Here is a 26,375-nt window from a genome sequence, read left to right as displayed (position 1 = left end):
CTAAAGACTATGCAAAAAAGCCAGTTGTTTAAAAACATTATGGCTGGTGATATAAATGGCTGCAGCATATTATATCTACACCTGAATGTTTTTAACTTCCAGAAACTAAAAATCACCTCTGCAACATGCAATCAGCCGTGAAGAAAGAAAGAAACAAACAAAAACCCAGTATTGAAAATCTTCTGCCTGATACTTGAATGTATTGGCGAACAAGCCTGCTACTTCTAGTATTTACATAAAGACAGTAGTCAAATAACCAATGCAGTAAAACAAACAATTCTTCTGTGAGAAAAAAGAATGATGCTACTTAGAGTTGATGGACATGAACTTTAGGAATTTTAGAGCTGAAAATAATCTTGGAGGCCTCCTTTTAGAGATAAGGAATATGAGGTCTATGGTGGTTAAGTGAATTGTCCAAAAGCCAGAGATGGGACTAGGGTCAAAGTTGAGGTCTTCTGCCAGGATGTTGAGCTTACTCTTTGAACTTGCTGGGTGTTTACATATTGCATCAACAGAGCCCAAATGTACTGGATTTTCTTCCATTTACTAATAGAAGGAAGTCAGTGCCTTTACAGGTATTGTTGTATAAAATCAGCCCATTCAGCCAAAAATTAGTCAATCTAGGAGTCCCAAAGAGACAATGCTTTGCAGGCTTTCTCTTTTCTTTTCTTTTTTTTTCCACTGGAAATGGGAATTAGATAGATAATGCATGTTTGTGTGTATGTATGTATACATATATATATATATACTTATATCTTGTTCAAATTTAAAAGAATACAATTTTTATACTCTACTTATGTATGATATAAAAATAGAACATCGTTAATCAAATACATTTGCAGTATTTATTTTTGTAAGTAACTTCCTTTCTTTATATATCTATACAGTTTTAAAGATAATGGGACAACACAGAAATATTATTCATTTTCAATTGTAAGTGCCCTAGATTATGTAAAGACTAAAAGTTCCATTGTTCTATCTATTCTATGGAAAGTGGTTGACGTTTAGCTATGAAATAATGTATCAATCTCAGGAAACAATTCTTAGGTTAAAAAACTCATTTTCCCTATGATGTCCTTTCACAAAGATTTAATTCAAAGAATTTGCCTTTGTAAGATCTCCATCACTTTTCACCATTGTTCCCATGCATGTTCCTGTTAAGAGTGCCTGATTCTGTTGCTAAGCAACCTTGCAGTCTTGTTGGGTCATGATGGTGAACTAATAATTATTTTAAATGTGTCTGCTTGGATAGGGTCTTTTAAAGAATATCGTGATACTTTTGTGTAAGAGGCTGGATAAGAGGGTTCTTCATTTCAACTTACAGTTCTACAGGAATATAAGTGATAGAATGATGTTTTCCAGAAGAGTTGGAAGAATGCCAAGAGTACACTAAAAAGCACTAGGTCTTACTTCCTCCCAGTATGCTTTTTTTCTAGAAAAGGGTAAAAGTCAGTCAGATGACAAGTCAAGAAATTTAGCAAAGGATTTCAAAGAAATAAGAGGAACATCAATATTCCTTTTATTGACTAGATTAAATTATTATGTTTTTCCTCCTCATCCCAAATTCTTAAGAAAAATTGTCAAGCCATATTATGTTGAAAAATAAGTCCCATGTAAGCGAGACATGGGTATTTGAATTTTATCAGGCTTCCAGATAAAACTAAATTGTTGATTAAATCCTCTCCGTCCTGCTTGCTCTTGTCCCAGACATCCCTCTCCAGTTCAGGAATATCCTCCTTTAAATAGCTTATTTAACCATACGGGACTGATGCCAGTAGCCTTAATATTTTCTGTACGGTATACTGGGATATAGAAGAGGACTACCGTCATATCTCTAGCATGTAGTGAGAGTTGGTAAATAGCATTCCCAGTGTGTATATGGAAAAACAAAAAGGTTGTTCCTTTAAACAATCTTTTTTGGTGATAAAGCAAAGAATCAAAGGTATTTCATTACTAAAGAATCAGAGAATGTCCTAACTCTAAGAGAAGAGCACTTCTAATGTCATCTCAATATCCATCCAATCCAGAAGCAGAGCTGATGGTGCTACCAAGAGACAGAGTCTCCTTGTGGTGACACCACCTTCAAAAGTTTTGGAAGGTACCCCCAAACATCACCAGTTTTCTTTACAACCTTGCTTGTCTCTAGTATTTAAAGATACATCTGATACTTATTGATTCTATTTATATTTTGAGGGTGATCCCTTCTTAGGGATACCATCTCATATGCAAAGTTAAAAGTATTGATCATTTTTCTCTCCTAAACTTAAACTATTATAATTTATGTTTAAGGTAGCCAAGTTTAATAGCTTTATGACTTGGGGCCATAAAGGTGAGTGTTTAAATCTTGGTTCACTGTTCTGTAGGTGGTATATGGCCACTCCAGGAATCAGTTTTCTTACTTATAAAATAGGGTTTGCAGTGCTTTCTTCACAGATAAACGATTCAATTTGATATGCTAACATAGTGTCTACCATATAGTGTACATTAAATGTGAGCCCTCTTTCCTATCTCCACTGGGTGTGGCCAACTTCTAGTTTTCTAGGATTTACTAGAAAATTTCATACCTTCTAGGAATATATGGCTTCTGATCATATTCCCTTACCATCTTCATTTTACTAAACTAAAGGCTCTTAATTTTTTTGTAATTCCCACATTCTTATTTCCTATCTCAGTTACTTTTCTGTTAATTTTATAGAATTCAGTTTATTTTAGTAGGCATTAATTGAGGCAAGGGGAATTACAGTAGGTCCTATAGTTACAAATGTAAACAGGATCCCTGTTCTCAGGTACCTTACAGTCTAGTGTCAAGAGTAGTAAACAGACAAAAAATTGCAATTTGACCTGATAAATTCTGTGATATTGGTAAGCCTGTGACAACACAAGTGAAATACCTAAATCAGATTAGGGAGGATGGGAAATTAAAGGTAAAGGAGCTGGTCGTACTTGTAGGCTTTTCTCTAGAGTTGGTAAACATCTGTACCTGTGTTCAAGGTTTAGATTGACCAAGACAGCCTTAACATTCCTTTCAGCTTAATAAAACTTTAGACAGGTTTCTTCCTGACTTATAGGCCCTTGACCTCCCCTTATTTAGAACATTTACTCTAAAAAACATGCAAATTCTTTTTTCACCCCTTTGACACGTAAATCTTCTTCTAGTAATCTTGCCAGATTTACAACCCAGGAATGTCTTTCTCACGGACATGGGAGCCATTTTTCGAAATGTAATCATCAAGAAAGATAGTACCGCATTCTCTGTGGGAGGGCAAGAGTCTAACTTCAATAAGTGCTGATTAGCAAACACAGATGGCCTAATCACATTAACCAGTCTCCTCCTAATGTCCTCCAGTACCAGTCCACTAGCTCACTCCAGAATTGATAAACTGTCCCACCTTTTGTTTCAGCAGAGTTTAGTCCAATCTCTCTCTCCAACTGCAATAGTTTGCAATAAACTTTCCCTTGCCTGTTTAAGTCTGTCCTTGGACAGGATGCATCCAGGTTGTGTACAAGGGGAAAAAAAGGATTTTTGCCCAATAATCTACTCACTGATGCCTGGCACTTGGTCAACTTTTGTAATTGCTGATTAAAATAAGTCCATCATGTCAATGTCTAGGGGGAAATGTTTTCAATGGCTCTAAACACTTTGAGCAGTGATAAATGAAATCTCTGAGTTCACCATCTTCTAACTGGAACTAGAATTATTTTTCCAAAAATATATTTCTTTACACTTATGCACAAAATGAGCCTCTGCCTCAAAGAGACTCTGAGCAGGCTCAAGTATCCACTCGTCCTAATAGCTTTATACTCATTCTTTTGGTATTTCAATTATCTCAAGTGTTCAGAATCATGAATAAAGTTGGGAGCAATTCGTGATGATGTTAATCAAGTATAAATTACTCAACAAGGGCTCCCCTTATTATACTCTCCATGAAGCTCTCTAGAGGATCAGCTCAGGTACTGGCCTCAGGCACAGTCTAGATTGAGAGAGGATTTCAAATAATTGATGGTTTTAGCCAAAATTTTGAATTCTAAAAATGGATGGAAATTTGGAAATTCTAAATCAATCATAGCAAATTACAAATTATCATCAAGAAAGACTGCATAATAAAAATTTCTAAAGGTTACTGTAGAAATTAAGCTTAAATTCAAATGTAATTCTAAGGTAAATAAAAATATGTATTCCATTTTCTTTTTTCATTATAAAATTTATAAAACCAGAATTTTCCTTCTAATGTGCACATTTGGTGTACTTGCTTTTTATTTCCAAAAAAAGTTTCCCTAACTTAAGGACATATACAACATATGGTACCTTAGAATTAAGGAAATATGGGAGAATGATTTTGATTACCTCCTCATGCTACATGAAAATTCATTACTTCAAACTTTCTTGAACAGGTTTTTTAAAAGATGCCAGTTACCTAACTCATACAAACACCCATATACATATGTACATCTTTCTTGTTGGGGAACAGACTTATATTAGTGTAAATAAGTGGTCATTAAAGTTAATGTGTTCATTTTATATAGTTATAATTTAAGATATATTAGAAATTCGTTTGAATATGATATATACCTTTTTAAAATATATTAGAGACTTATAGAACCACCTCACAGTGACTATATTTGTCCATTATGAGGTTTAGAATATACTTTACTACTTAAATGAGTTGAGTATGATATTTTATCATTATACCTTTGCTTTTATCATATATTGTGGATGTAGAGTCTTTGGTCAGAAACATACCCTCTATATTATAAAAACATCATTATAGAAAAATGTAGTATTCTTTTAATATATAATTTAACATGAAACTAGGACAGATTTTCAGCAAAAGAAGGGAGCTGCATATAGTTGGCTTTTACTGGCAGGCCTCTTTCTGCCCAATAATTACCCAGTCTTTACATACATGTTACAGTTAGTTCAGTGCTTTTAAGGAAATCCAGCTTTCTTTGCTCTCTGATCTTTTCTTCTCACAAAATACTTAGCAAACACATAGCTATTAGCTCCATAGGAACTGGTTGTATACATCAGTATTTTTCACAAGCCCACTTAACCAAGGTACCAAGTAATTTGACTAGAATCCAAACCAAATCAGTTGAAGAGCTAAGTGTGCAAAATATCCTGTAACACACTAGATTCCAATGAGCCACAGTTTTATTAACACTGCATCACTTAGCAAACTCAGATGGGGTCTTTGGGTCTTTATGTTGAGTTTCTTTAATTGGCAAATGCTTAAGAGCACACTTTATTTATTGATTGATTGATTTATTAAAGAATCATCTTTTTTTTAATTTATTTATTTTTGGCTGTGTTGGATCTTCGTTGCTGCACGTGGACTTTCTCTAGTTGCGGGGAGTGGGGGCTACTCTTCGTTGCGGTGCGCGGGCTTCTCATTGCGGTGCCTTCTCTTGTTGCAGAGCACGGGCTCTAGGCACGTGGGCATCAGTAGTTGTGGCGCATGGGCTTAGTTGCTCCACGGCATGTGGGATCCTCCCGGACCAGGGCTCGAACCTGTGTCCCCTGCATTGACAGGCGGATTCTTAACCACTGCGTCACCAGGGAAGTCCCTAAGAGCCCACTTTAAATGCAGTTACACAATGACATCATGATAAGAAATGCTATAGGAATATAGGCATAGAAAAAAAATTATCATCACTCACATATGCCCTGAGCATTTTCTGCTGGAGAATCTGAACTTCATAATGAGGGTACTAATATATTACCTGCTTCTGATAGTAAGTTCTTATCACTTGAGAAATATCATTAAACGTTATATCTCTGCAGCTTAATCCTTCTTAACCTGAAATATACCTTTAGAAATAATATTTTAACAGTTTGAGAAAATTCAGCTATTACATAGCTATTTACCTAAATATTTACGTGAGATAATTATGAAAGCATTCTATTAATAATTTTTTGAAGACATTGTAATAACAATTTAGTCTTAGAATTTTAGAAAAAAAATAAACCAATAAAGGTACTTCTTCTGGTTCAAACTGTACAAATGAAAATTCTGAAGCTAAGTAAATTGGGCAAAGTATGTTGCTGTTTCATAAGTTAATGAAAGTAAATTTATTTATTAAATTTTTATTTATTTATATTTTCATAGGTTTATAACACATAAGGTTCATGGGTATAATATTATATTTTGACATTTATATAAACTACAGTGTGCTCACCACCAAAAGGTTGTCAACTGTCATCATATTGTTGACCCCCTTTACCCATCTTGCCCTCCCTCCACCCCCTTCTCCTCTGCTAACCACTACTCTGTTCTCTGTATCTACTTGTTTCAGTTTGGTTTCTTCATTCATTTTGTTTTGCTTGTTTTTATATGCCACATATGAGTTAAATCATATGGTATTGGTCTTTCTCCATCTGGTTTATTTCACTTAACGTAATACCCACATGGTCCATCCATGTTGTCCCAAATGCCAAGATTTCATCTTTTTAGGGCTATTATTCCATTGTAAGTGTGTGTGTATCTTCTTTATCCATTCATCCATCAGTGGACACTTAGGTTGTCTCCATATCTTGTCTATTCTAAATAATGCTGTGATGAACACAGGGGTGCATATATCTTTTCAGATTAGTGTTTTTGTATTCCTTGGATAAACACCCACAAGTGGAATAGCTACATCACATGATAGTTTTATTCTTAATTTTTGGAGGAATCTCCATGTGATTTACCATAGTGGCTGCACTAATTTACATTCCCACCAAAAGTGCACACGGGTTCCCTTTTCTTCACTTCCTCTCCAGCACTTATTTCTTGTCTTTTTGATAATAGCCATTCCAATGGGTGTGAAGTGATATCTCCCTGTGGTTTTGATTTACATTTCCCTGATAATTAGTGATGTTGAACATTTTTCACATGCTTGTTGGCCATCTATATACCTTCTTTGGAAAAATATCTATTCAGTTTCTCTGCTCATTTTTTAATTGGATTGTTAGCTTTTTTGTTGTTGAGTTGCATGAATTCTTTATCTATTTTGGATATTAGATACATGATTTGCAAATATCTTCTCTCATTTGGTAGGTCTTCATTTTGTTGATGTTTCCTTTGTTGTACAGAAGCTTTTTAGTTCGATAATAGTCCCATTTGTTTAGTTACACTTTTGTCTCCTTGCCTGAGGAGGCATATGCAGAAAGATATTGCTAAAACCAAAGTCAAAGCGAATACTGCCTAAGTTTGCTTCTAGGAGTTTTATTGTTTCAGATCTTACATTGGAGTCTCTAATCCATTTTGAGTTGATATCTATGTATGGTATAAGATAGTGGTCTAGTCTCATTCTTTTGCATGTGGCTATCCAGAAAAACTAAATTTAGATGCTCTCCATCCTTTCAGCAAATTTTAAACCCATTCAGATTAATCTGCAAAACTTCATCAAGAGGTTTGAAGGTAGAGAACTTTTTACTGTCTAGCTGATTTTTAAGAGTGATTAGGGCAGAGTTATATATCAAATTACTGTAAAAAACGTTCTGGCTAGTCCATGTCAGTCACTTTCCTAAATTTCAAGGTTATTGATTGCTCAACTTATCTTATGACTTTAAATTTGAGAGCCTCAAATTAGCAACAAGTTTTCATAGGATTCAAAGCAGTAGGGGTCTTACAGAATGATTCTGTTAAATTAATCTTTACCGCATTAGAAACATACATGATTAAGATACATATTAATTTATTCAGAAAAGTCATACATTTTTTCAATGGAAAAACTCTTCCCTTCTGTGCTCCCTAGGGCTATTTGTGTGCAAAATTTAACAAATATTGGTTCAACTCTTTTTTTTTTCTGATTCAAAACTTCAGCATGAGTGATGATTAGTTGGATGGCTAACGAGACAGTAATCTCCTCAAACACCTTTTAACCCACTTACCCAGAAGACTGAATTCTTCTTTAAGAATCTGAGGTTTAATTTTGTGGTCAAATGTTTAGAAATGGAAATAGAACTCAAAGTTCCACTTGACTTATAACGTGACTTCTGTTCTCAGCAGGTGGTTAGAAAGGTTAGTTCTACCAGTGGCTTCAGAAAACACACAAAAGGTGTTAGCAGAACCATGATATTTACGGTACATATTTGATTGTTTCAAGAACTGAGCGAACAGGTCGTACTTGTCAGGGCAATCCGGTACCAGTTTCAATGCTCAGGCCGGAACTGCAGGGGTTTCTCCCTCCGCCCTGCTGCTCGTTAATTCTGGCTTCACTCATTATGCTTCCCGATGCTGCCACCCAGCTCCTTATTTTGAGGTAACAGGTGATCTGACTATGCTTTTCTGTTTGTTTGTTTCTCTAACGTTACACAGAAAGCTGGAGTCAAAAATTTGTGTGTAGTCTGAGAATGATACTTTGGATATATTGCTATTTATGATAAGCCCAGACTTACATGTTTACCTCGAACTGGAAAAAAATTGCTAACTAGAATATCCCCCGTAAAAGTAATTACTGACAATGTCTTCCTCCTTAACCACATGGACCTATATCAAGGCTGCTTATCTGTGCAAGATACCAAAGTTGTTACCACAGGACTATGCTATCAGAAGCAGATTTTCTGCCAGTGGGCTGGGCCAGCTTTTGCAAACTACAGGAAACCTGGGTTCATAAAATAACCTAAGGGACACCCCTGGTCTAAACTCAAACAGAATGGGGTTAATACATAAATCCTTGCAGGAAGTTTGGACACTGAAATGATCTCTCACTGAGGATGGCGATTCAGCTTAACAAATGAGGCAATGAGACTGATGGAATACGCCCTTTCCAAGGAAGAAGTTACAATGATTTCCGTTGATACTATCAGTATTTCCACAGTCCTGTTTCCAGGAGGTTATATATAGTATCACAGAAGAACCCTGAGAACAGATAATCAAGCCTTCATTATAAAGAATCAGAGAAATATATTAAATGGCCCTTAACAAGGAGAATTGAACTTTTTTACTTATAATAACCATTATTATCATTATAGAATTATTATATTGTTCTTAATATTTTATTATTAAGTAAATGTTATCTGCATGGAAGGCAGATTGGCATCACATAAGTGTTACGTCACTGAAAACTAATCAATACACACACACAAAATAATGTGCTAAGGCTACACTAGGGAGTCTCACTTCTTTTTTTTTTTTTTTGGGCTGTCCAACTGCATATTTTATTAATGGCTTTGAATAAAAAAAGTGAAATGCTTCATTGCGTTTTCTCAAAAACTAATCAAAAGATTACAGAGTCCTACACAATTTGGAGACACAAAGTGGATGCTGAGCGACTAGAGGTCACTCCAGGTGTGGAATTTTACAAAGTCAGTCCTTGGAGTGAATGGCACCGTGGCTCTGGCAGCAGATACGAAGGAATGATGCTCTGGAGAGGAGGTGGGGGACACTCTGCGGTCAGCCGGTGGACAGATGAGGGTCCCAGCTGGAGGTGGGCCTTTAATCCTACGGTTTATCTTCCACTGCTCATGCCTCTGTCTTCATAAATAGTAATTTCAATAACTCGAAGTCCTCTCTCGATGGGATCTGTCAGGAGGAGGCCTTGGGGAGCATAGATCTTCTCATTCTGCTCTTGAATGTATTTGGAGACTTTCTTCAGAACCTTCTCGTAGTGAGTTTCCATGCACAAGAAGATGGTGTACGCTGTGAGACAAGCCAGGCAGCCTTCAAGATAGGACTGGCCCCCGAGCTTCTCTGCTTCGGCATAAAGGTTATTCAGAGTTCGAACTGTTTCTTCAAATTGTTGCCTATCAATCCGGTTCTCCAGCTCCGCGGGGAACTTGGTCTGGAACTGGCAGCGGGTGCCACTGCTGTAGTCTCGCTGAATGAAAACCTTCCCGGACACTGGCGCCTGCTGCGCCCTCATGGCGAGGACAGGACAGGCCGCGCTCCCGGGCCAGGCCCCGCGCCCCCCAGAGCCCGGTTCGGCCCGGGAAACACGAACCCGCCTCCGCTGCCCTCCAGCGACTGTCGCACCGCCCACCGGGAGTCTCACTTCTGATCTCAAGGTTATGCCAGTTTATCCCAAGTTCTCAACAAAACTCTTTATCAAACTTATTGTATCTTATCCCTCACTGTATCAGAACTGTTTCAAAAGGGATCTTGTTAGTCATTTTCCTTAAAAAAAAAAAAAAGAGAAATCCAAGTCATGCCTTTTCTATGAAATCTTTGGAGGTTGCTATGACAATGTTATTTGTAGCTCAGCCCACAATTCATATTCTTCAGCTTTTACCCAAAGTAACCTGGTTCTGCTTGCTAGGTATCATCTTCTAAGTCTCCAAGAGATATTGCCAAAGTTTTCTCCAGAGACTGGGATTGGAAAAATGACGGCATTATTAAATGCTGCACTTTACAAAAATCATTTCTATTTTGAGCACCTTAACATAGTTATCTTCATTTTGATTAATCCTTTTTTTTAAACAAGGATGTACATTTTTACATGGTTGCAATTACAGCAAACACAGGGTTTTGTGTTATTCCTTCACTATTTCCAATAACTAAAGCATTTTTCATATATTACAATTGGGGGATTATTTTATTTATTTATTTATTTATTTATTTCAGTACGCGGGCCTCTCCGTGTTGTGGCCTCTCCCGTTGTGGAGCACAGGCTCCGGATGCACAGGCTCAGCGGCCATGGCTCACAGGCCCAGCCGCTCCATGGCATGTGGGATCTTCCCGGACCGGGGCACGAACCCATGTCCCCTGCATCGGCAGGCGGACTCTCAACCACTGCGCCACCAGGGAAGCCCTGGGGGATTATTTTAATGTTAAAGAATATATGATATTTAATGGATACAATCTATATTTAATTTAATCAGATTCCTATTACTAGCCATTTGTCTTCATTTTTTCCTTATTACAGATAGATTCACAAATAACATTATTATGAATATTTTTTTCCTCTATAGAATTGTTTCTTTGAATGAGACAGGGGTTATGGTTGTTTGGCTTGTATCGACAGTATTTATAAAAGTGTAAATCTGAATGTGTTTAGGTGAGGCAAGTACAGTAACCTGTATTCCTATTGCCTTCCCCCCCAGGCCAACATGGCACATTTAGATTACTTGCTTGACCCTGAAAGCATGTGAATTTTTGACTCCTGGATTACTGGGTCAAAGGCGTAAGTATCTTTATGACTTTCAATAACAATGATCATTTAACTCTTCTAAACCAGTTATACATGTATTTCAATGTCACCAACTTTCATTTATTTGAGTACTTTCCAAACCTTAGGTGCTGTATACGCATTGGGGACACAATGATGAAGACAATGAACAGGGAGTTACAATGCAGTCTGAATTAATAGAACTTAGAATAGGGTACTAAGGGAACCCATAAGAGGGGCAGAAACAAGTCTTCTCCAAATCGGGTCATTACATGGGGAAGTGGTGGCAAGTAGAAGAACGGAGGAAGGAGAGAACTCCAGGCAAAGAGAGCACCACATGCAATGGCCTGGAAAACATAAGGCAAGCATATTTTAAGTATTATGAGAATGTAGAGGGTGAGGTTAGTGTTGAAAGACATGGATATATATGAAAAGGCATATATATATATGATTTTGTAACGTAGTCATCATTAGGTATCACTTAATAATTTTTTGTCAAATTTATTAACTATATAAACATGTTATACATGTAAAGTAGATTTAATATGCATCACATCTAAGAAAATCCAATTCCTGACATAATCAGCAGAATGAAAAGTGACAGAGATTAGAAAACTCCCCAGCACTTGAGAGAAGAGAGGTTTATGCAGTTTGATGGCAGCACAGGCCCATGTGTAGGAGAAGGGGAGGTGATGGAGCAGCAGGGATAGGTTAGAACAGTTGGAGTGCCTGGAGGGCCAGGCCAAGGAGTTCACTTTGTATTAACTCAATGGTCAATGAAATTACATAGCAATTTTAGAGGAAACAAAATTATAATTAAAACTGTAGAGGAAACACAAATTCCTTTCACTAAAGCAAAATTCAGAACATCCTGGTGTCAGCACTGGAAAACAATCTCCAGGTAATTGAAGCAGGAAAACCACATCCATTTAGGGGTTCTCTCATTTTCATTATGACTGCTACCACCATAGCAGCCTCTAGGCTTCCATTCTAACACTTTTGTCCAGGTATGGAGCAATCAAAAACATCTCGCTTTGTTTCACTTTAGTACAAATGATATAGAAAAGACATCAAAAGAATTTATTAAGTGATAAGAGAGAATAACTGGGAAACAGAGTGTGTATGAAATATATAAACAGTCTAGTTTACAAAGAACTACTTTATTCTTTAGAGAACATTGTTAGCCCATAGTCTATGTTATTCTACATTGGACACCAAGTATCTCTTAAACCTATGAAATAATATGTAAGACATTATGTGCATTTATATAGTCTTTGTATAAAGGATGTGATGGAAGAGGACCTCTACCAATAGATAGAAAAGAAATTCTTGCAATTGTCTGTTATGCAAGCCAAAAGCAGATGGGGTAATTTGCCAGAAATAATACTATAAGGGATATAAGTAATTTGGTCCAAGTACACCGCTCTCTGGGTTGCATTATTCAAGAGTAAATTTTAGAATGTCTGGAAGCAGAGGTCTTACCCAGTGTTCAAGACATATGAGGTCTCTGAGAATTTCTCTGAAATCACACTGAACATCTTGTGTACATGTATGTGTGTGTGTATATCTCCTGGGAAGTCTTTAAAAGGCTCATAAGCTCTTTTATGGCACTTCTCCATTTCACTTCTGTGCTGGGCCTCCCCATTTATGAAAGCAGAAGTTTCAGCCTCGGAGACTTTGGGCACAAGTCAGCAGGTGGTGACAGCTTTCTCTTCCAACACTGCATCTTTTAAGCATTCTTAAGAAAGCAAGCAGCCATCAGTTATGAACATCATTCAGGCGACGTTCTGTATGTATGAACTGCATTTGAGATTAAAAGACGGGGAAGAGATGGGAAGTGAGTAGACATGAGACTATTATAGGGCTCAGGAGAAAAGTGGCAGAATCTAATTACGATGGGATGAGTGGGAATGCAGAAATGAGGATGGGCAGAGGATGCACATCTTGGTATTTGGTATATGCCGCAGGGTTTTTTTCACCAAGTTGTCATTCTGTGTTTGGAAAACAAAATTGGGGGAAAAATGAAATCAAAGAGTAAGCCAGTGCTTGGCATATAATAGGAATGTAATACATTTTGGAAAGACTCACACTACCATGGTGAAACTTTTAGTATTAAACATATATTCACTTGCAGAACAGACAGCAGTTGGACTTTTATATGAGTCATGCTTACAACACTTCAACTTCTGGTCATCTTATACAAGTTCATTAGACCACTGATCGTTGTTGCAGTAGAGTTCTGAAAGTGTAATTTTGAGACGTGAATGAGAAATGAGGTCATGGCATAGATGCAGGCAGGCAATGGACCTATAAAATTGGTAAGCTTGGTCTATGAGAACCTATATGAGCAAAGAATCTGAAAAAGAATAGATATATGTATATGTATAACTGAATCACTTTGCTGTACACCGAAAACGAACACACTGTAAATCAACTATACTTCAATAAAATTAATTTATTTTACTTAATTAATTAAAATTTAAAAATGGTAAGCTTGGTGAACTGTAGTTGACCTCGTTCAGGAAAGTAGAAGTGGGCACTGGTTCTGGAGGATACAGGAGTGGTTTGCATAGAGAGAGGGCCAACTTTACTTCCTAACAGTAAGTTAAAATTAGGGGAATGCAGAGATCATAGAATAATAATCAGAAAGTGGCATAAATGTAAGAAGCAGTCTGGCTCTTCTTATACTAGAGAAAGAGAAAGGTAAATTTGTGGTGGAGATGGTAGGGGAATCATTTGAAACAATCCAGATTTCAATTGAAGTGAAGAGGTCAGAAAATATTAAGGATAAATAAAGCTTAGTTTATTCATTAGGAACATGGAAGTTAGAGTTAGTAAAAACCAGTCTCAAAATGATAATTCTCTAATTTGATAATTCTGAACTAATCAGAAAAAAATATGAACTATAGTGCACATTAAGTCAATGTTGAGGAAAACGATGTATTTATTTGAGTACAATTCAGTTGTTATTTTACAATGCTTTAACAAAAGTACACGTTAAATACATCGAATTTTATATATACTGTAAGTATACTTTTTAGCATAGAAAATTACAAAATTATCTAATCTCTTAAAAGAAAATAGCATTATCCTTCTCACAAAGTTCTGAAATTAAAGAAAAAAATTATGAAGATATAAACTATTCACTGAAGTTTCTGAAATAATCAGAAAGCTTGAATCAAAGAGAGATGACATTTAAGGAGGATGTGTTATTGTTTAATTCAGTGGTTAAAGAAATAGAAAAATTAAATGGGAGCACTTTTCTGTTAAACTTTCCCCTCTGGCGGCTGGTATAAATAAGGGAGCTAGTATGGACCCTCCATTTCCCTTGAACGGGTGTTAACTTCTTCCTAGAGGGTTTAACTTCATGGTTAAGAGCATGGCCTCTGGGCTCAAGTCTTTTGTGCCTGAATCCTAGACATGTCACTTGTTAAGTTTGCAACTTTGGGCAAGTTTCTAACTTTCTCTAAGTCTCAGTATTTAACTGTGTAATGTGGATAATATTTGTGAGGGTTAAATGCCACTGACAAACGGTAATTGGTATACATTTCAGCGCTCAATAAATTTGTCTATCAGGAGGAGTTTGGACATAGAGGGAGATGGTAGATAGATTCTGAAGGGAAATGTGAGAATTCGTTTAGAATGAACAGTTTCGAGGAAGATAACAACTGAAACGGGGGTCCTCCCTCCTATTCAGCTGCTAGAAAAAGAGGTGTGTTTAACAGGACAGAGAAAACAGGTTGAAAACTGGTGGCCCTGTGGGCACTGGAGTAGGGGAAACAGGTTAGAAGTGTTTCACACACAGACTGAAGAAGCTAAATACTACACATCCAGCAGAGCTGTGGATATCTATTTCAGTATGTCTGTGGGTCTATCTGTACAATGTTTCTCTTGAAAAGTCAGCAAACACTGTGAAGACAGAGCTCCAATCCTCTCTGACACTTGTTTAGGGGAGGGTCAGCAGCAGAGAAATCTCAGAGTGGAAGACAACCTACAAATACCTGCAGGGACATACATGACTACTTGCCACTTTCCTCCTGGCATCAGAGCTCTCAAAGTAGTTTATCCCCTTTCATTGCCTTATTCATTCCCTTCATGCATCTTCCACAATCAGGCTTCTGTTTCACATTTTTTACTTCATTTTCCTCTGTAATGTTGTCATTGCAAAAATGAAGTGAACTTGCCTCAATCCTCTTCCTTCTTGTCCTCAATAAACTATGAACTGGTAAATATATATCTTCTCTTTCTCTTATCGAGAAATCCACCCTTTAGGGCGTGAAATCCTACAATGTGTAAGACAAAATTGTTCTCTTATACTTAACTGTGTATATATAAACCTTCGCATTCATTATATACATTTATTATATTCAGTTGTTATTCATAATATATTTATTATATTCATATATATATATAATGAACGTGAATATCAACTTTATCCCCTTAAATTTAAGCCCTCCAGGTAATAAATATTTTTGTCTTTATGAGCTACATAGGTCTGTAACACATATTCTTTCTTTTTTTCCTTCTTTCTTTTTCTTTTCTTACAACCTTTTCAAAATGTAATAACCGTTCTTAGCTCAAGAATAGATTGCACCTTTAGGCCATAGTTTGCTTACTGATGCTTTAAAATAAATAACTCTGAATTTGAGAAAAATACAACAAAACTCAATAATCAGTTATTCATGTTGGCTATGGTCCACTTTAATGCAAGTGAGCGACAACAAGTGAGAATATGCTTATCAGTTCCCAACACATCTGAGGAGTGAAGGTAAGTTGTGTGAAAGGAAAATAGAAATGGAGTCATTACTGGTAGGGAGAGCTCTCTCACATGGAGCCTCTGAGGAAGCCACTGAGGAAGTGTGACTTAGGCACATCTCAGCCGAGATGGAATCTGAACTTTGACTACCTATTGCTTTGACACAGGCATCCAGAGCATCTGTCCACGTTCCAGAAACTCAAGATACTTACCGGACTCTTACCCTAAAATAACTTGTGACAGAGAATCCCTTAAGGACAAATATTTCCTTTCCTGCGTCACAGTCAATCATAATCCCTGACAGACAGCTTTAACAACCTTGTACCTTTTATCTTTATAAGTCCCTGACTCCTTCTCTTCCACAGAGCATCTCTGGGTTTTACCTGAATCTGTGTCTCCAGGATTGCAATTATCAAGACCCCAAGTAAAACTTTGTTCTCTGCAGCCTCGATACTGATTATTGTTCGACAGTTGGGCCCCATAGTTTACGAATAAGTGAGACAAGTTCTTATCTCTTGGTTCATGCCTCTGATCTCCTTTTACTTGTTCAATTTAAATGTTATTTCCTAAGAATGACTGCCTCCTTATATTGAGATAAAGTTCTAATTTTCACCTTAGATCTAGTCATGTGACAAAGGAATTATTTTATTCCTTTGTCACATGACAAAGGAATGAGAAAATATACTCATTTTCTCAATCTCTTACGGATTGCTTTCACTTTGATACAGCAAAAATGTTACTGTTGAGAAAATTGTTTCTTTTGCCTGTTAATTTGATCCCCTCAACCTTTTCTTGTACATTTTCGATGCTACATTTAATCAATTTAAATTACTGACAGTTGATTTCCAGGCCTACCGATATACCACTTCTGCCTTTCAATACTCACTCACCTTGTTTCTTTGCACTTCTCTTTTCTGTCATTTTTGCTCCAAATTGCTCATATTTAAAAAGTCCTCTTGCAATATCATGCATAATTCACTCACAGATGTGAGGAGGAACAGCTGTAACATCTTTCTGCCAAGGCATACACTCATTCACAATGCCCAGTGGTTTCTCAGTTGTGTGTAGGATTTTTCTGCTGGGATGGGTCTTTTATCATCTTCAAACATGCATGACTCAGCCACACATACTAGCTTCACAGAGTCTTCCCAGCTATAAAGTTTAGAACAAGCTTCGACTCCCAAGTATCTGCTATGGGCTCAATGTTTTATACATTGAATTCCTATGTTGAAACCCTAATGCCCAATGTGATAGTATTAGTAGGTGGACCTTTGGGAAGTGCTTGAGTCGTAACAGTGGAACCATCATGAATGAAATTAATGCCTTATAAGAGGCTCCAGAGAGATCCCCTGCCCTTTCTACCAGGTGAGGACACAGGGAGGTGGTGTCAGCTTATGAACCGGGAAGAAGGTCCTCACCAGAAGGCAAACAAGCTAGCACCTCAGTCTTGGACTTCCCAGCCTCCAGAACTGTGAGCAGTCATTGCTGTTGTTATCATCTACCCGGTTGGTGGTATTTTGTTATAGCAACACGACTGGAGTAAGATCGCATCTTTCTACCCTAGAGGAATAATTCCTAGACTAATTACCTAGTAAAATTTGAGCATTACCTCAGCATACACCAAGTGATGCTGGAGGAGGTAAAATCCAGAAACAAGGTTGCTGAAGAGTTCTGTCATGATCTACTCTCACATACTATCACATACCTCAGAGATACTACATATTTACTCGTGTTAGGAGCTTCACGTGGCAGTGGTTTTCTTCATGGCAGTGTGAACACCAGCATCACTGCTACTTGCTACTCCTAAAGGAGCTTGAATGCCTCACTCCTCTTCCTTGTTTGAGAGCTATTCCACTTTTCACTTGGCTGACCTTCAAGCTACTTATCATCAGTGCCCATTCTCTTGATTTTCAGGAACACTCATTACTATTATATCCCTCAGGGCAATTTTAGAAGTTTAAAGCAAGGAAGAGTAGCTTCTTATGATAAGAAAAAGAATAAGGTGGATTGTTGTTCATTTATTGATCATTTATGAGTAGCTGTCATATGCCAGGCATTGGCGCATTGTGCTTTTGATGTCAGAAGCAGTCCCTGCTTTCAAGTGGTCTCTGGTAAAGCTGGAAGGAGTTTCAACTGGACAGAATAGTATAACATAATGAGTACATAAGTGCCAGGACAGGGTGCCAGGGTGGGAAGGAGGACACAGAGAAAGAACAAGTTTATCACGAAATATTTTTGAAGAACAGGACACCTGATTTGTGTTTTGAAGGAAATGTAGAAGTGTGAAAGACAACAAAAAAGTTTCAGAAATGAACAGCCTAGGCAGAGGCTACAGCAAGATTTAAAAAGCAAGAGGGCACAAACCACAGAGCTGATCTCCCTGTGCTATGCGGCTGCTTCCCACTAGCTATCTATTTCACATTTGGTAGTGAGTGTATATATGTCCTGTGACCACCTAGAGGAGTGGGATAAGGAGGGTGGGAGGGAGACGCAAGAGGGAAGAGATATGGGGATATATGTATATGTATGGCTGATTCACTTTGTTATAAAGCAGAAACTAACACACCATTGTAAAGCAATTATACTCCAATAAAGATGTTAAAAAATAAAATAAAATTTTTAAAAAGACACGAGGGCATACAGAGCAATGGTGGTCCTAAAGAACTGCCAATAGGTACGTATGACTGGAGTATAAGATCATTTGAGCAAGTAATGCAAAAGATACCAAAATTTGCAGTGGATAATCTAAGGTCAGGATATATCACCTTTCTTTTTTTCACTCTAGAAATATTTACTGAGTGACTCTTATGTGCCAATGATTGTTGTAGGTTCTGCAGTGAAAAAAATCATGACTCTACCTGCACAGAATTTGCATTCTACCTAGGGAAGAGACCGAAAATAAACCAATACCAAAATATTGATATATTGTTTGGCAGACGGGAACAAACATATGGAGAAAACGATATCAGAGATGGAAGGGAGCATGTGTAGGTTAATGTGTGCACCTGCATGGGGATGCACAACAGCTGTTTTTTATAGGATGATCAAGGTCTCACTGATGTGGTGACATTTGACCAGAGACTTAAAGGTAGTCATATCCTATCTATTATCATAACCTCTAGTATCATATTCTATTTATATGTGTATGGATTACTTTTCTAGAACATTTCCAGAAGATGAAATCGTAAATGCAAGGGCCTTTGGATGGGAGAACGTTGAGTGTTGAAAGTACAAACTAAGAGGCTGGTGTTCCTGGTGTGGCAAGAGTGAGAAGAGCAGTGGATAAACTGGAGAGCTGGTGGTGGCGAAGGGGGTGCAGAAAAGATAGGGCTTTTTAGAGTCTCTTTAAGTACTTGTTCCCTTGTGGCTCCCCACCTCTTAGACAGAATCAAGGAAATGTCTAGGCCCAGGCAGTGGAGAATAGGCATTTGGTAGTTTTTGCTAAAGAGTTAAGCTTAAAAGCCTAAAATCTTTATGGACAGAGAGAAATTTTGCTAAATTTCTTCTTTACTACATCAGAGTAATAGATGGATAAATCCAAAGAACTTTCCACAAAGGAAAAGCACCATCAGGATTTGCATAGTTTTTGTTTTGTCTTGTTTTTTAACAAGAGGGAAGGGAAATTACCATTACTATTTTGAATCTGAGAAAGACTGGGGTAAAGAGAAGTTAAATGGCTCATTCACAGCAAACCTGGGCTTAAGAGTAGGACAGTCAAGAGTATTCTACATGATGCCCTCGGCCAATCACTTACTCAGAGGAAGGCCAATTATTATTTTTTAAATTAAATTAAATTTATTTATTTATACAGCAAGTTCTTATTAGTTATCTATTTTATACATATTAGTGTATACATGTCAATCCCAATCCCCCAATTCATCCCACCGCCACCATCCTTGCCCCGCTTTCCCCCCGTGGTGTCCATACGTTTTTTCTCTACATCTATGTCTCTATTTCTGCCTTGCAAACTGGTTCATCTATACCATTTTTCTAGATTCTACATATATGTGTTAATTTACGATATTTGTTTTTCTCTTTCTGACTTACTTCACTCTGTATGACAGTCTCTAGGTCCATCCACATCTCTACAAATGACCCAAGTTCATTCCATTTTATATATGTACTACATCTTTTTTATCCATTCGTCTGTCAATGGGCATTTAGGTTGCTTCCATGACCTGGCTATTGTAAATAGTGCTGCAATGAACATTGGGGTGCATGTGTCTTTTTGAATTATGGTTTTCTCTGGGTATGTGCCAGCAGTAGTGGGATTGCTGGGTCCTATGGTAGTTCTATTTTTAGTTTTTTAAGGAACCTCCATATTGTTCTCCATAGTAGTTGTATCAATTTACATTCCCACCAACAGTGCAAGAGGATTCCCTTTTCTCCACACCCTCTCCAGCATTTGTTGCTTGTAGATTTTCTGATGATGCCCATTCTAATTGGTGTGACTTTCAATACGCTTCCCTGGGGCAGTAGTGATTATCTTCCCAATAGCTTGGGCAGCTTGGTGAAGAAGATCAGAGGCTGACTTCAGCTTTTCATAGCTCTCCATCTTTCTACTTCCTAAATTCCCATTCCTTTTACTTGAGCAGTGGTTCATCAAATATTTAACAGCAGCAGAAGTTTCTCCTAGAAACTTGTTAGAAATGCAAATTCCCAGCTGAGGCTCCGGAAATCATTGTTTTGACAAGCCTTCTGATTCTCGCTAAAGCTTGAGACCCCTTGCTCTCCTTCTGATCTGAGAGAGAGGGAGAGGGGGAAAGAGAGAGAAAGCCCAGGAAAGAATGCTGGAAAGTAAATTCAGAGAGCTTTTTATAGGGGGTTTTTACTGTGGTAACTCACAAATGGTTGAAAAAACCCCACAAATTGAAACATGTAGCTACTTTAAGCACTCTTTAGCAGAAATCAATCTTATTCCCCATCTATTACTTAATAGGTGATTTCCTCATAGGGATGACTAACAGCAATTCATCAGAAAATGCTTTTTATATTTAAATAACACTTTCTGTTCCAAGAGGTCAAAATGTTTGACAAGTGGTCAAAATGCAGCTCACTAATATTCTCAACCCCATGGTAGTAAATAACCCACATCTACCATCACTGCTGTTTACTGGTGATTGCTTGTCTGGGAAAGTTGAAGCGCCTTTGCTATCTCTGTAGAAAGTCAATCACTAAAGGAGAAAACGTCCTTCATCTTGGTTCCCATAGGAAACCAAATTGATAAATTACTCACTGACTTCTATTATTGCATCTCAAGGATAGTTAACAATGCTCATCAAGGAAAAATCCCAAAGAACACTCTTGCCCTATCTCTGATTAACCCTGATTTTGGAAAATCATCTGGCTCAATCTACATTTAATTACAATATGAATGCTACTTAATTCCCTATGACTTCTGATTACACAGGATCAATGCCACTTGAAGAGAAAGAAGCAAAGGTTCACTACATTGGGGTCTCCTTGACAGCCAAGCCTGTGCCTTAGTCATTTTGACTCCCTAGTGACCAGCCTGGTATGTGGAATAGTATATGCGATCAGTAATTATTTCTTGAATGTATGATGTAGGAATGAGTCAAGATATTTTTAGAGTTGGAGTCATGGATCAAGAGGAGAAAACGTGGTTTAAAAGACACTACTACAGGGCTTCCCTGGTGGCACAGTGGTTGAGAGTCCGCCTGTCGATGCAGGGGACGCGGGTTCGTGCCCCAGTACGGGAGGATCCCACGTGCCGCCGAGTGGTTGGGCCCGTGAGCCATGGCCGCTGGGCCTGCGCGTCCGGAGCCTGTGCTCCGCAACGGGAGGGGCCACAACAGTGAGAGGCTCGCGTACTGCAAAAAAACCCAGAAAAAACAAAAAAACTACTACATTCTCAGAAGCCGATGCTGCAATGAATGCTAATAACAACTTGACAATGTCCTTTGTCATTGCAAATAATGTGATACCAACATCTACTAATCAATCAAAAAACAGACTTTCAGAATTCAAAATTGGATAGGATTTTCAGCTGGGGATTCCTCTCACCCACCTTTTCTTAGGATAAAACTTGGAACTGTAGTGTCAACAGATAATATGCCAGTTTTCCACTTAAAATTGGAAAATTTAATCTAATTTCGGAGGCATGAAATAAAAACTGATGGGCAAATATTAGAATTTCCATCAATGAAAAAGCTTAATTTCTAAAATGCTGAAGGTTAGTTTATCAAAATACTGAAATTGCCTCATATCACAAGTCAAAGCACCCTCTCTTTACTAAATAAGGAGCTATAAAGTTGCACAATTACTGTCCATTTTTTTACTTGGTTTGAAAAAAAGGTGCTTGTTTTAAATAAAACAAAGTTCAACTGAAGTGACTATAATATCATCAGTCTTGTAAAACTCCTTGTGTTAGATTTCCTGTATCCCCAAGATGCCAACCATGCATATTAAACTGACTCTTGTTTTTTGCGTATGATTTCTGTACATCTTTCCTATTGGAATTTTCATGTTAAGTACCCTTGCTTAGAGTGTGGATTGTAACCACTCTGTTTAACACTCTATCACCAGTACCTAGAACAGTGCCTGCCACATAAGAAACACTTCATAAAATTTCTAAATTATCTTGATTAAAATCCATACTCATCCTAGCTTTAAGCACGTGAAGACAGAAATAGGTTCCAACTGCATAAGAACACGTGACTAATCCAGAGAAAATGTTAACTATAAGTACAAATTATCTGTTGATTAAAATACAGAACATGTCTGAGATTTGGAATTACTTCCTAATAACCCTGAGTCGGAGCTGTGGTAAAGGCTTACTGGGGGCATGGTACCATTTTCTGAGGACACACTCAGAAAAGGAAGAAGTTGATGAGAGAGCATGCAAGATTTTCCAGGCTCAAAATGGAACTTGACTCATCTGCATGGAACCATCCGGCGAAACACAGAAGAGCTCACTCTTCTGCTGGATTAAGCTCACCCTGGTGGAACGGAATGGAACAGAAACAAGAGACTGAGGTCTAGGTTTTGAGGATCTTCACTCCACTTACCTGCTTTCACAGGACCAGGCAACGGACAAGAAGAAATGTGCAACTGTTGCTGTGTACCTCTAAACAAATACAGTCACCCTATGTAATAGAATGTGTCCTAAATCTGACCAATTAGAATAATTCCTCCATTCTTGGTGGAGTAGCTCTGATAGAAATGGACAGAGCTGGGCTCGGGGTGGGAAGGGGGTGGTTTCCTTCTGTTACAAGCTCTAAACTTTCTTCAAGTTTCCTATGATTTAAGCCTAACTAAAATTTATGGACTTTTGAAAAAGAGTAGGTACTAAAATTAAATAAGCTGAGAGTGTTGAGGGTGAAAAAAATGATAACAAATTTAAGAAAATGTAGAATTATTACTATGAGAATTACCAGAGCTGTGTTTGTTCCAAATACGAGCCTGCTGTAGCATTTTAATTAGGAATAGAATTAAACAGAAATTCACTTGCTGTCACCATCTGATAATATTACCAGAGACTTCCCTTAAGGAAATTTAAAATTATTTATTCTATGTAAATCTCTACAAGTCCTTAATTTCAACCTTATTATAAGAAATAACACACAGTATCAACAAGCTGGCAGAATTTTGACAATTCTCCTGCCTCCCTCCATTCCGCCTGCTTTTCCTCTTTCCCTCCCTCCCTTTCCCTCCTCTTCCCTCACTCCCTTTCTTTCCACAAAGCAAGGAAATGGGTATATAGCAAAGAGTAGGGATCACACGCTTTCATTACAGGGCTTGGGAATGTGGACTCTCACAAAAACAGACTTGATTTTAAATACTGTATCTGTGCCTTACTAGCTGTGTGACCATGAATAATTTAATCATTCTGTGCCTCAGTTTGTCTGGCTGTAAAATAGGTGCAAACAGTACCTACCTCTTCGAATTGTTGTGAGGGGGGATTCCAACTGGTTTTAAAATAGTATTTAGCACAGAGGAAGCATAATAATTATTATTTTTTACTTCTCTGAATATATAAAACATTTAGTATTGGGATTCATAGTCTCAAAATCTAACACTCACTGATGTGAATATCTGATTAGCTAAATGGAGAAAAACATTGTTATAGTAATTATTTCTTTAGTTTCTCGTTTTGTTTTTTTAACTGAAAACCAGAATCACAATTTCTTGTTATTATCTGTTATCAATGAACAGTATAAGACTATAATATTATTTTTGACAAGGCACTGAATATTTGAAATGAAGAAAACTAAGAAATAGTAGTAAATAAAACTTTTCTTGTGCTAATCCCAAGTGAAAGATGAAATTAATGATGATATATATGTGGAAACTCTGGAGAAGTCATACAGAGAGAACCTCAAGTACTTGAGGCACACTTGAAATTCAAATGACACTAAATGACTAAGTCTTAAATCAAGAACCCTTCACTAAAATTAAAAACACAAATGCTTTCTTTTTCTTGATTTCTTGTAGGAAGTGAAAGAGTACTTGGTAGGTGTCAGACTATTTTAAAAAGCAGGTTATAGAGATGATATTTCAGGAGTGTAAAAATACTAAGGCGGATCTCATAAATGATTGGTATATTATTTAATTCAGGTTAGCATCAGAATTGTCAATGTTTCTTTATTAAGCAATGCAATCCTTTAGGTAGGAAGCATGGTTCTTTGGAGAAGTTGATAGACACAAGATACACAAACTGGAATATGGTGAAAAAACAGACAGTATAGATTTTTTTAAATGAAACCTAGGAATTATTTAACATGGCCATTCAGGCTCCAGTGAGGTCTATAGGCTCCAGTGAGGTCTGGTTCAGGCTCCAGTGAGGTCTATAGGCAAATTTGCAACTAGAGCAAGATTCAGACCTATTTCCATTTTTGTGCTTACGTCTTAAATATGTCCAGTTCCTAGAGCATAGAGGAAAGCACTAGATTGGCCATGGCATGAAACAGGTTAGAATTCTGGCCCTGCCACTTAATAACTGTGTACGGCTTAAATGGGCAATTTGCTAAACTTCATGAATTTCAATTCCCACCCTCCAACCCCCACCCTGGGCAAAATGAGTATAACCCTTTTTCTACCAACTCTAGAGAGTTAGGATGGTCTGAGGAGAAAATGTACATCAAAGTGCTTTGAAAATTATTTAATGCTTTAAAAATATTATTTATCATTATTATTTCAAGATGAGGGAAAACTCCCCCTCCGCTAATATATTCAGTTTTTTATGGCCAGCTAGATCTTCCAGAAAGCTACATAAAAACTGAACATTTTAACAATACTCGGCAATGTTTAGATGCTAAAAAAAAATTATCCAAACTGGGACATTTCTTCTTAAACGGTTCTAAAAGTAATACATATATATTGCAATGAATTTGGAAATACAGAATGAGAACGGGAGGAAGTAAAGGTCACCCTGACTCTCTTATTTCTTGAGTTAACCATTGATAAATAATTTTTAAATTTTCTTCGGGTCTTTTTTCTCTATGTGTGTGATATTCAAAACCAAGTTGTGAATATGCTATATTTATTATTTAACATTCTTCTCTTCTCACTTGACATTTTACAAAAAACAATTTTAATTTGTTAGTTTCTGTATTGTTTCCGATTCTAAGCATCATAAAATACTTAATAGTGAAGGTTACCTATGAGCTATTATGTAAAAAAAAGTTCAGCATATATAACCTAAATAAATATATTAGAAATTCATATGCTTTAAAGCAGTGATCCCCAACTGTTTTGGAGCTAGGGACCGGTTTCGTGGAAGACAATTTTTCCACCAACAGGGTGGGCGGGGGAGGATAGTTGGTTCAAGCTGTAATGGGAGCGATGGCGAGCCATGGGGAGCAGCAGCTGAAACTTCGCTCGCCCGCCCGCCGCCCACCTCCTGCTGTGCGGCCCAGTTCCTAACACAGCCAGGGGGTTGGGGACCCCTGCTTTAAAGGATATCCCTATGTTTTTATGTGATTGACCATTTCAAAAGTTTCATAGACAATTCCAATATTTATATTTAATTAAAGACCATGAAACTTTTTTTTTAGTATTTTTAAATAAAAGATAGTTAAAGATTACTTCATTTAAAAGCTAATAACAGGGCCTCCCTGGTGGCGCAGTGGTTGAGAGTCCGCCTGCCGATGCAGGGGATACGGGTTCGTGCCCCGGTCTGGGAGGATCCCATATGCCGCGGAGCGGCTGGGCCCGTGAGCCATGGCCACTGGGCCTGCGCATCCGGAGCCTGTGCTCCGCAACGGGAGAGGCCACAACAGTGAGAGGCCCGCATACCGCAAAAAGAAAAAAAAAAAAAAAAAAGCTAATAACAAACCTCTAGAACACTTCCTTCTACTTAAGTGAGGTGTTAGATTAAAAAAGCACTATAGAAATACAGATTATACTTGACTTTAAATAAAAATCTGAATAAATACTATAGAATTGTTATCTCCCCTTTATTCTGTTAATAATTGGTAATAGGAATATTATGGAGAATGATTGAAGCTTAATAGTCATATGTCAATTACCAAGATCACATCTGTGTGGTACAATGAATTTGCAAAGGTAG

The 26,375-nt window shown here is 37.4% G+C and overlaps 1 protein-coding gene and 1 long non-coding RNA gene across 3 annotated transcripts in view; both read right to left on the bottom strand.

Annotated features, from left to right (window-relative positions):
* Positions 1-26,375, bottom strand: part of LOC308610706 — a 108,315-nt gene that overhangs the window by 62,139 nt on the left and 19,801 nt on the right. The window contains exons 2-3 of one of the 2 annotated variants that reach the window (XR_014014616.1): positions 13,262-13,327; positions 12,148-13,079 (exon numbers count right to left, since the gene is read on the bottom strand). This is a non-coding gene — a long non-coding RNA (uncharacterized lncRNA). Of the gene's footprint in view, positions 1-12,147; positions 13,080-13,261; positions 13,328-26,375 lie in introns of those variants that run through there. The other variant, XR_014014615.1, reaches the window with a different exon arrangement.
* On the bottom strand, positions 9,139-10,413 carry LOC308610699 (golgin subfamily A member 7). Its single transcript, XM_081259740.1, has 2 exons — positions 9,925-10,413; positions 9,139-9,868 (listed from the first exon to the last, which is right to left on the bottom strand). Exon 2 carries the CDS (start codon positions 9,844-9,846, stop codon positions 9,433-9,435), a length of 414 nt encoding a protein of 137 aa, XP_081115866.1. The 5' UTR covers positions 9,847-9,868; positions 9,925-10,413; the 3' UTR covers positions 9,139-9,432.

The sequence above is a fragment of the Mesoplodon bidens genome (genome assembly GCF_964165515.1).
Source record: "Mesoplodon bidens genome assembly, contig: HAP1_SCAFFOLD_205, whole genome shotgun sequence".
In the NCBI taxonomy this organism is placed as follows: Eukaryota; Metazoa; Chordata; class Mammalia; order Artiodactyla; family Ziphiidae; genus Mesoplodon; species Mesoplodon bidens.
This window is presented reverse-complemented; position numbering and strand designations above follow the sequence as displayed.

What these genes read in the sequence shown, in the direction of transcription:
- LOC308610699 (XM_081259740.1), bottom strand. Translation starts at nt 9,846, where the DNA reads ATGAGGGCGCAGCAGGCGCCAGTGTCCGGGAAGGTTTTCATTCAGCGA.